Here is an 11,939-nt window from a genome sequence, read left to right as displayed (position 1 = left end):
TTAGCTGGTTTTCTACTCCTACTTTACTTGGGTTATATTACCGGCAAAGCTCCTTTGACTCAGAAATAATTCCTTCCCTATTCTGTGTTTCCTAACACTTGGAGTGCGGGAAACGAGTTAAGTCGGCTCGCGTGAATTGCGCGTACTCTGCGGGAGCCGTCTTTAACTCGGTTCATATAGATTTGCGGTGGAGTGCGGGAAACGTGTAAACTCGGGCCGATTGTAACTGCGTATTACCAAATATTTGTTTGTAATCCACCCTTTTGGTGGATGGAACAAAACCAAAAGACAGAGCCATCTTATATTTTGGCGGGAAATTCACCCGCACTCCAAGTGCTAATACCTAACTACTGTACATTTTGCTTTTAATATGCTACATATAAAAACTATATTATTCAATCTCTTGTAGCAGAGCCATCACCACTTGTTTGTACCCATTAAAAATTATTTCTAGAGGCCCAATGCACGAAATTCATGCAAGAGTAGGCCTTCCTTCCCCCGGCTGCCAGCACCGGCTTCCCTCTGGCACCCTGGCAGCCGGGACCCGGGCTTCCCTCCTCCGGCCACCGGCAGGTACCTGGGACCCAGGCTGCCCTCACAGCCCCGGCGTCATCTGGTCTAATTAGCATATTATGCTTTTATTATTATAGAAGATGGCTTGTGCTAATTCTTATTATATAAACAGTCATCTGTTACATAACAGATGAGTACATAGAACACAAGCCAGAAAGGACAAGTAATCACATCTGTCAAGCAAAGTCGAAATTCACCTGACTCATACAAACATTCCCACAATAAAAACAATCACAACTTAAGTCTTCCACAACACTTAGCACTCTTCCAGGAAAAATGACTCCTCTAAGTAGTAATGTATCTAATTCATTTCCACAGAATACATGACCCCACAATATAAAGCTGAGAATATCAAGAAGCATGGAAGAATTTAAGAGATTTCTAGGACTAAAGAAAAAATACTATATTTAAGCAATAACAATGCCCTACTCTGCAGTATCTTATTTTAATACAAACTCTAAGTTTGCTCAAAAAAAAATAAATTTCTTACATAAGAGCTGAAAGCTTCGGATGAGGCATTGGTAAATCGAAGAGACTGCGAAAAGCTTTCTCCTTGTTTGTTGTGACAAAGGAACCCTCCTTTCCCTGCCTCATTACAGCCTACACAAATTCCAGGCATGCTACAGGACACAAGGGCACATTATGGGGCCTGAAAGGCAGTACTTATTAAGACTCTACACACTCATCTGCAAGAAGGAACAAAACAGAAATTAAAAACTGGACTAGTTCATTATATTTGCCAACATATAGATGAAATTCAACAATAGTCTCCCATCACACAGAAAGTTGTAGTAGATGAAACAACCACATAATGTAAAAGTGTAAGGACCAGTAGTTGTATTATATGGAGGGAAAGGTGACCCCTACCTCACATCATACATACAAAAAAAATTCCAGACAGAATAAAGATCTAAATATAGAAATTTTAGAAAACAGTATAGAAGAATAAATTAATGAGGCAGAGGAAATGTTTCTTAAACAAGGTAAAAGGAGCACAATCCACAAAGAAAAGATTGATACATTTAAGTACATTCAAATTTCTATAAAAAAATGACAGTATAAACAAAGTTCTTAAAGAATGAAGTCACAATGCCTCTGTAGAGAGAAACTGCATGAAAGAACAGGAGTGGGAGAGAAACTTTCACTGTATGTTCTTTTGTACTTTCTGGATTTTTTATTTATGTGAACATATCCATTCATAATAAATGAATAAACAAATTTAAAACTTTAAAAATAATAAAAAATAAGCCATAAACTGGAGAAAAAACATTTGCATGCTAAAAGGATTAGCATTCAGGATTTATAACTATGCCTAACATTTATTTTAAAAATACACTCAACTCAATAAAAAATTAGTCAAAGGATATGATCAAGTAACTCATAGAAGAGGGGACCTAAATGACTAATAAACATGAAAAGAATCTCAACTTTAGAAGGTATCAGGGTAAAGCAAATTGAAAAATGGTATCTTTCCCCACCCATCATTTTGGCAAAGACTATCAGATTCAGGCAATATCTTCTTATTCCTAGTTTGATAAGGGTTATTTCTTTATTCATAATCATGGGTCAGTGCTTAATTTTATCAATTTTTATATCTATTGATGGTTATATAACTTTTCTCCTTTATTGTGTTAATGTGGTAAATAACAGATTAATTTTCCAATGTTAAACCAATTTTGCATTTCTAGAATACACCCAATGCTGTTATGATGTACTATCATTTTTATATATTGTTGAATTTAGTTTGCTAATAGTTTGTTTAGGTTTCTTCATATATGTTTATATATGTCCTTTCTTGTGTTTTTGTTATTGTTGTTGTTGTTTTAATATATTTTTTATTGATTTTTTACAGAGAGGAAGGGAGAGGGACAGAAAGTTAGAAACATCAATGAGAGAGAAACATTGATCAGCTGCTTCCTGCACACCCCATACTGGGGATGTGCCCTCAACCAAGGTACATGTGAACATATCCATTTACCGGAATCAAACCTGGGACCTTTCAGTCCGCAGGCCAACGCTCTATCCACTGAGCCAAACCGGTTAGGCCGTATGTCCTTTCTTGTATTGCCTTCAATAGATTTTGTATCGAGGTTGTGCTGGCCTTACAAAGTTAATTGGAGAATGTGTCTTATTCTTCTATTTTCCGAAAAAGTGTATGTGAGATTGTTGTTATTTCTTCTTTAAATGTTTGATCAAATTGGCTAATGAAGCCATCTGGGCCTAGTTTTCTTTTTGAGGTTTTTAATTATATATTCAATTTATTTTGTGTTATAGGACTAGTCAAATTTTCTACTTCTTGTATTAATTTTGATAAGATGTTTATTTCTAGAAATTTGTCTATTGCACATAAATTTTCAAACTTTTTGGCATAAGCTTGTTTATAACATCCTCTTAGGAACTTTTTAATGTGTCTAGGTTCCACAGTGATGTCCTCCTCTTTGTTCCTGTTATTGGTAGTTTATGATTTATCTTTCTCAGTGTATGAATCTTATTAGAGGTTTATCAATTTTATTAGCTTTGTCAAGGTTTTGTTGAATCCATTACATTTGTTATATCATTAATTTATGCTCATATCTTTTTCACTTCCTTTTTTCTACTTTCTTTACTGGATTCAGGATAAAAGTGGCACTGCCAATCTGTGAGGAATGGATAACCTTTTCACTAAGTGGTGCTGGGACACTTAAACATCTATGGAATGAAAACTGACACCTATCTCAACACTATACACACAGATCAATTCCAAATAAATTGTAAATCTAAAGGTAAACAGCAAAACAATAAACCTATTGGAAGGTAATATAGAAGAATATATTCTTTTTTTAATTTTTTTATTGATTTCAGAGAGGAAGGAAGAGGAAGAGAGAGATAGAAACATCAATGATGAGAGAGAATCATTGATCGACTGCCTCCTACATGCCCCCTACTGGGACTGAGCCCGCAACCCAGGCATGTGCCCTTGACCAGAATCGAACCTGGGACCCTTCGGTCCACAGGCTGACGCTCTATCCACTGAGCCAAACCTGCCAGGGCTATTCTTTTTTTAATATATATTTTTATTGATTTCAGAGAGGAAGGGAGAGGGAGAGAGAGATAGAAACAACAATGATGAGAGAGAATCATTGAATGGCTGCCTGCTGCATGCTCCCTACTGGGATTCGAGCCCACAATCCCCGGCATGTGCCCTTGACTGAAATCGAACCCGGGACCCTTTGGTCCTCAGGCTGACGCTCTATCCACTGAGCCAAACCAGCTAGGGCTAGAAGAATATATATATATATTTTTTTAATTTTGTCTTTATTTTACACCAAGCAACCTACATGGTTGCTTTTTTCTAGAAGAATATATTCTTAAACTCAAGGTGGGTAAATAATTTTTAAATAACACAAAAAAATATTAACCATAAAGAAAAACATTCATACATTTGACTTCATTAAAATAAGAACTTGTACTCATCAAAAGAACCATTAAAAACATGAAAAAGCAAGCCACAGAGGATGGGAAAATATACCTGCAATATATATGTATACAGAAAAAAAAAAGGTTCATATCCTGATTATACTAAGAATCTCTACTAATCAGTTAGAAAAAAACAATGACCCAGTAGAAAAACTGGCATGAGATCTCAACAAAATCTCATAAAAAAGAATATAGCCAAATGGCTAAAATATTCCTGGAAAAAACTACTCAATATCATTAGACATCAGGGAAATGCAAATCAAAAAACAATGGCATGCCCTGGCCAGTGTGGCTCAGTTGGTTGGGCATCGTCTTGTACACTGAAAGGGTGCTGGTTGTTTCCTGGTCAGGACACACACCTGCGTTATAGCTCCTGGGTGGGGGACATGCTGGAGGCAGCAGACTGATATTGAGTTTTCACATTGATGTTTCTCTCTCTCTCTTCCTCTCCCTCTAAAAATCAATCAATTATTCTTAAAAAATAAATAAATAGACAATGACATACTATTATTTAAAAGAATGGCTAAAATTAAAGATATTGACATTAGCAAGGTTTAAAGAAAGTAACAGCCCAGCTGTGTTTGAGTGTCAACCTATGAACCAGGAGGTCACAGTTCAATGCCCAGTCACAGTATATGACCAGGTTTCAGGCTCGATCCTGTCGGGGGAATGCAGGAGGTGGCCAATCAATGATTCTCTCTCCTCACTGGTGTTTCTACCTCTCTCTCCCTCTCTCTTCCTCTCTGAAATCAATAAAAATATTTGTAATAAATAAGATAAAGAAAGTAACAGTAACTCTTTTACACTGACAGTGGGGCTATAAATTGATACAACCATTTCGGAAAACTGTTTGGTCTTATCTACTAAAGTTAAATAACAGTTACCCTCTGTATGATCCAGCAATTCCATTCCATGTCTAATGCATGCAGCCACATGTTCATCAAAAATCACAAACAAGAATGTTCACTGAAACATCAATTTCTAAAGCCAAAACTAGAAGCAAAATGTCCATCAGAATGGGTTAAAAATTGTGACATACAGCCCTAACTGGTTTGCTCAGTGGATAGAGCATTGGCCTGCGGACTGAAAGGTCCCAGGTTCGATTCCGATCAAGGGCATGTACCTTAGTTGCGGGCACATACCCAGTAGGAGGTGTGCAGGAGGCAGCTGATGGATGTTTCTCTCTCATCGATGTTTCTAACTCTCTATCCCTCTCTCTTCCTCTCTGTAAAAAATCCATAAAATATGTTTAAAAAAATGTGACATATATAATGGCATATTTTACAGCAATGAAAATGGACAAATTCCAGTTATATGCACCATCATGAATGAATCTCACATATAATGATAAGCAAAAGAGGTCACACACACACACACACACACACACACACACACACACACAGAAACTATTTACTATATAATGCCATTTATATCAAATTTTAAAAACAGACAAAACTATAGTGTTTAGAGATAGTTGCTTAAGTGGTAAAATTACAAAAAAAAAAAAACACAGATTTACTTATCATATATTTTAGGATAATGGTTACCTTTGGGGATTAGTGATAAGAGGAGGCATGAGGGGAGCTTCTAGGATGCTAGCAATGTTCTTGTGATAAATCACTAAGCTATGGGGAAAAGGGAGGGTTTCATTTGAAGTAAATATGGCAAATGTTAAGATTTCTTTAAGCTGAGAAATAGGAAAATAGTATTGATTATATTATTCCATACATTCATCTTTATAATCATCATCTTTCATGACAAATTATTTTAAGAAACCAAGTAGCCCTAACTGGTTTGGCTCAGTGGATAGAGCGTCGGCCTGCGGACTGAATGGTCCAGGTTCAATTTCGGTCAAGGGCATGTACCTTAGTTGCGGGCACATCCCCAGTGGGGGGTGTGCAGGAGGCAGCTGATCGATGTTTCTCTCTCATCCATGTTTCTGACTCTCTATCCCTCTCCCTTCCTCTCTGTAAAAAATCAATAAAATATATTTTTTTAAAAAAGGAAACCAAGTAGTTTTGACCTAAATTTTACTATAACTTGATGTAAATACCATAGACAATCAAAGTATATACTAAAAGTTTTTTTTATTCTTTTTTTTACTAAAAGTTAACTTCCTAATCATAAAAGCTCTAAATGGCCAGAAGCAGGAGAATTAGGTTATGTATGCAGGCACACAAAGGTAGCAAATGGCTTCAGTATTTAAATGCATATACTAGGTCACTATCCCAAGAGTGATAAAGGTAAGCCCTACCCCTCAAAAAAGATCATTTTTATAACCTATGTAGAGTCTGCAATGATTAGTTTTACCACTAGATGGAACCCTACATGAAAGGTGATATGCTTAGTGCAAGAACTAGAAACAGAACCCACAGCTAAAAAATCAATTACAGAAAAATGAAATGCATGTGTTTTTTTGAGGCATGTGGAAGCCATGAATCTGAAAAGTCCAAGGAAGCAAAACCTATATCCTGCAGACGTATCTCTTGGCTGACTACTACTAAAACTGCATACCCACAAAACTAACGTTTCCTTCCTAATGAATTGCTTAACTTGATTTGTTCTCCAAGAACCACAACTTTGGCAAATCTATCAAAATATGAGCTATAATTTAGCCCTGACCGGTTTGGCTCAGTGGATAGAGCATCGGCCTGCGGACTCAAGGGTCCCAGGTTCGGTTCCGGTCAGGGGCATGTGCCTTGGTTGCGGGCACATCCCCAGTAAGGAGTGTGCAGGAGGCAGCTGATCGATGTTTCTAACTCTCTATCCCTCTCTGTAAAAAATCAATAAAAATATATTTTTAAAAATACATAAAATAAAATAGTCACAGTATAGAATTAAATAATGGAACGGTGGTCGCCAGGGGATGGGAAGATTGGAGGAGGGGAGGTACTAACAGGCATACGCTTCAGTTCAGCAAAATGCAGAAGCTCTTGAGGTTTGCTCCACAACACGGTGCCTACTTCAACATACCGTTACTGAGCACTTAAAATCTGCTACGTGGGGAGATCTCTTGTCAAGTGTTCTTACCACAAGAAAAGGTTGTGTGTTTTTTAATTGGCCCAATTCTAACTGACAATCAAATCCTGCTCTGACTTAACCACAGACACTGACCCTGAGCCCAGCAAAAGGTCCTGACAGTTCCCCCCCGACGCTGTGTGACGTCGGGAAGGAGCGGACCAGCTCTGGTTGGCTTTCCTCGCCCTCAAAGTGAGTCTCGGCGGAACGGCAGGCAGCGCCGCCACCACCAACTGGGCGGTCTACAGCCAACGCCGCGGGGGGACCCCCACGGGCATCAGCCGGGCCAACGGGGCCCGACCAAAGCCCAGCGCCCGGCGGGGCCACCGCGCCTTCGCCCCAGCAGGCGCCGGGGTGCGAAACGTCTTGGGAGGAAGGCACCAAGTCCGGCCCCGTTGAGTCACCACCACCCAAAGGAAAGGCGTCAGTACGACCAGCCCACGGCCTCGTTTCCTAGGCAGCTGGACCAAAACCTCGGCTCACCTCCGACCGGACTCGCGAGCTGGCACCTCCCCTTCATTCAGCGCCTCAGTCGCCATCTTAGTCAGCAAACTGCTTCCACCGCCCCCACGTTAGGCCCCGCCCCCGCGCCTTTGGATTGGCTAAAGTGTTCCCCCCTCTTCCACACGATTGGATGACTTGACCGCCCCTTCTCAGCCAGAACAATTTCATTATATTTCATTATATTATTGGTCTATTCAAATAGCTAACCGTCATTGGTCGCCTCCTGCCCTGGCGGAATAGAGAGGGTTGGGGCGGGGGAGGAGACCCAACCCCGAGGCCTGCCGGGAGTTGTAGTTTCTCGTTTTCCTGAACCCTTCGGACTCCACCGATTTTTAGGTTCAAGTCAGATATCGGCAGCCTATGCTCAAATTTGTTCTGATGTATAAATCTCAAAATTAAAAAACTGTCGAATTTAAAAGTCACTCTCCAAAATGCAAGATTTCGTTTTCTGTCCACAGAAATACCTAGGAAGGTAGGTACAGAGTGACAACCAAGAAATACTATTAAATTGCTATGAAATTTAGTTCACAGCCTGCGTTTTTCAGATGTTCACACAGCGTAGCGGTAGGTTATTTATGCTTCATTCCACCCGCTCCCTCCCGGCTTCCCAGAGAACCCACAGTTTGCCTCTCTAGTCTGAATCATGGAACAAAAATCTGCATAACTTTGTACCTGGCTGAGCTTTGAATCTCAATGGTAGAAATAACCATAATTATGCTTGCCCTCCCTGCCTCACGGTGAAGGTTAACTGAGGCAACAGATATGAGAACATTGTAAACTGGAAGCATTATTTTTTCTGTATTCTTTTTCTATGCTGGATTTTTCTAAGGGATATTTTCTCTGTTGCTCCTTCTGACATCCTTTCAGCTGAGGTTCTCCATCTCTCTCCTCTTCATTAAGTTCTACCCACATGTTTCAATTTCTCACCAGTTCTTCCCTGCCTTAGAGCCTTCGCACGTGTTGCTTGTTCTGGGTGGCCCCATTTTCACTTAATTATATTTCAGATCTCAGCTTAAATGTCACTGGTCCAGATGCCTTCCATGGCCCCCACTGTATAAGTCGGTTCCCCTACTGAACCTTCACATAGCGCTCTGTATTCTTCCTTCATAGCTCTTATCACAATTTATTTATAATTACATAGTTGTTTGTGTGAACATTAGTTTCATGTGAAGTTTCCCAACTAGACTTCCTGCCTCAAGTGGGCAGAGACTACTAGTATATCTATTTTGCTCTCTGGCACATAGTGGCCTTTCAAATCGATATCTTTTAAACAAATTTTAGGCGGGGGTAGGGAGCTTTTTTTATTTTTCAATTAAGTTGACATGCAATATTATTTTATATTAGTTTTTAGGTGTACAGCATAGTGTTTAGATAATTATGTAACTTATGAAGTGATTCCATACAATAGTACCCACCTGGTACCATACATAGTTATTACAATATTATTTGCTGTATTCCCTATGCTGTACTTTACATCCCATGATCTTTCAAACAAATTAACAAACAAGTCCTCAGACTATATTATCCCAACCAAAAATTGAATCACATGTTCTAATAGATTATTTCAATTAATGAGAATTCATATTAAAAATTGATAAAAGTATCAAATAAAACTGCATTTAGTTTCATGTTTAACAAATTGTTTTTATTGAGCAAATACATGAAAAGAAACAGAATTCAACAAACATGTATCAGTGGAACTTTTCATTGAACCCCAAACAACCTTGGAAAATCCAGCCTCATAATTTACATATATGTAAATTACACACACACACACACACACACACACACACACACACAGCAGGGAACCAATGTCTCAGATTCTGCCCTTTCTTCAACGTATGAACAAAGTTTTTTCCTGCTCCATAATACCCAGCCCATCAATTGATTGACTGACTGGATGAAACTGATGCTTTACACAGAGGAAATATTCTAAAATTTAAAGTATTACCACTGTAACTGGTGGGAGACCACCACACAACTATATTTCTGGTTCATCTGTTTTGATGACATTTTATATAAAGTGCCTTAATGTTTGGGGAAATACAGCAAGTATTTAAGAGCTGGAGTTAGTTAGCCGAGGTTCAAATCCTGGCTCCATCGCTTCTGGGCTTCTGGCTGTGTGATCCCAGGCAAGTTACTTAACTTTTTTTTAGTAAATGGGTTTGATAGTAGGGTGAGGGGAGGGGAGGCATCGACTTGTTGTTCCACTTATTTATGCATCATTGGTTGCTTCTCGTATGTGCCCTGACCAGGGATTGAACCCGAAACCTTGGCATATTGGGACGCTGCCCTAACCAACCGAGCTACCCAACCAGGGCTAACTTTCTAATTTCATTTCCTTTTCTGTAAAGTGAGATAATAATATTTATTGAACAGATACTGTGAGGATTAAATGAGAGGGTCTCTGAAAAGCTGCCTGGCAGCAGAGTGGCTGGTACATACCAAGACTAGATAAATGTTCAAGTGATATAATAAATATCAAGAATACGAACCTCCCTTCTCAGATAATCCTTCTACCTCCATTGCTGTGTGATGAGGACCATACGTTACACTTCTAGTTACAGTTAATGAATTACTCTGGAGAAGGGGGTGTTTCCCCTCAGAACCAACTGTTCTGCTGTGCTTTCTGATTAACAGCAAGTGTCACTGCTGAGCGCTCTAAAATGACACTCACACTCCAGCTGAGAAACCTGCACGCTCTGTCTCTGCAAGGGTGCCACGGCTCCCTGCAATCATCCTCACTCCATCCAGGTACCAGTTACCAGCCTGCAGGAAGCAGGGTTATACAGAGCAACCTTAAAGTTTGGAAAGTCATCTTGTTTCCAACAAACTGGCTGACAGAAGGTCACAGAAAAGTAGTCCCAGCCCTCAAGGAATTTGTAATAAACTCTAGGAGACAAAACAAATGCGCGTAAGCCACATACAACCCAAGACAGATTAGAATTGTGGAGACTAAATATCAAAGTGGAGAGCAGACCCCTAGGGATTCAGAAGCCTGGAGGAGGGAAGAAAGGCCGGGCTCTTGGGGATGGTTTAAGAGCGAGGGCATGGACTTGAGTGCCACAAAGATCACTGCAAATCCATCGACCTACCGGGTCCTACCCCAACAGACTTCAAGCTTTGGGGGCAGACGTAGTGTTCTAATCATTTTTGTTTCCAGGCCCTAACCTCAGTGGAGCGGGGAAAGGAAGGAAGGAGGTTGGGAGAGACATAGAAGAAGGAACAAGTTGACAAAGAAAGACAGAGAAGGAGGATCTGCCCACGACCCCCACCCCGACATCGCCCTTTCCACACCCCCACCTGTAACCGCACCCTCCAACAATGCAAGTGACTTGCAGTCCCAATGAAACTTTGTTTTCCACTTTTTTTTTCCTGTTTTCTCTGCTTAAATGAAAACAGTATATTATGATGCCCACATCAAAATATAAAAGTAGCCCTAGCTGGTTTGGCTCAGTGGATAGAGCGTCGGCCTGCTGACCAAAGGGTCCCAGGTTCAGATTCAGTCAAGGGCACATACCTTAGTTACAGGCTCCTCTGGCCTCAGTCGAGGCTCGTGCAGGAGGCAACCAATCAATGTGTTTCTCTCACATCAATGTTTCTCTCTGTCTTTCCCTCTCTCTTCCACTCTCCCTAAAAATCAATAGAAAAATATCCTCGGGTGAGGATTAACAAATATATATATAAATAAAAGTAGCATGGGCACAATGAACATTTCTGAGCCTTGAGATTGATTAGGGATGGGTGAGGGTGCCTACTGACCATTAAAAATAAAAAGACTAGCCGAAGCCGGTTTGGCTCAGTGGATGGAGCGTCGGCCTGCGGACTGAAGGGTCCTGGGTTCGATTCCGGTCAAGGGTATGTACCTGGGTTGTGGGCACATCCCCAGTGGGAGATGTGCAGGAGGCAGCTGATCGATGTTTCTCTCTCATCGATGTTTCTAACTCTCTATCTCTCTCCCTTCCTCTCTGTAAAAAATCAATAAAATATATTTTTTAAAAAACATTTTTAAAAAAAATAAAATAAAATAAAAAGACTAAACATTTAACCGTTCGTTATCTTGTCAAATGGCCAATAGCCCCACCAAAATATCACTTGCTCTTGTGTAATATCCACTTCCCCCCTTTCTTTGCCAACCAACTTCTATTTGCCATGATAAAGTCTTTGAAAGCATCACTTTAATGACTTTCTCATCATCTGTTAATATTTAGCTCTTCTCTGTTTATATCGTTTAATTACACAAGTAACACATGAAGACATTTTCCTTGTAAGAAAATTTCAAATACAGGTAAAATCCTAGCCTACCACCCCTACATTCTAGTCCCTCCTCTAAGACGCCACTATTTTCAGTTTGACATGTGCCTTTCTAGATCATTTTCTATAACATA

At 39.9% G+C, this 11,939-nt stretch overlaps 1 protein-coding gene across 1 annotated transcript in view; it reads right to left on the bottom strand.

Annotated features, from left to right (window-relative positions):
• ARHGAP19 (Rho GTPase activating protein 19) overlaps positions 1 to 7,970 on the bottom strand; it is a 43,070-nt gene extending 35,100 nt beyond the window's left edge. The window contains exon 1 of the mRNA XM_006089984.3: positions 7,531 to 7,970. Coding sequence (XP_006090046.1) covers positions 7,531 to 7,586 — 56 coding nt within the window. The 5' untranslated portion in view covers positions 7,587 to 7,970. The remainder of the gene's footprint in view (positions 1 to 7,530) is intronic.
• Between the last annotated feature and the right edge of the window lie 3,969 nt (positions 7,971 to 11,939).

Source organism: Myotis lucifugus, unplaced genomic scaffold (genome assembly GCF_000147115.1).
Source record: "Myotis lucifugus unplaced genomic scaffold, Myoluc2.0 scaffold_66, whole genome shotgun sequence".
Lineage (NCBI taxonomy): Eukaryota > Metazoa > Chordata > Mammalia > Chiroptera > Vespertilionidae > Myotis > Myotis lucifugus.
The sequence above is the reverse complement of the archived record's forward strand: the minus strand, read 5'-3'. Positions and strand labels throughout refer to the sequence as shown.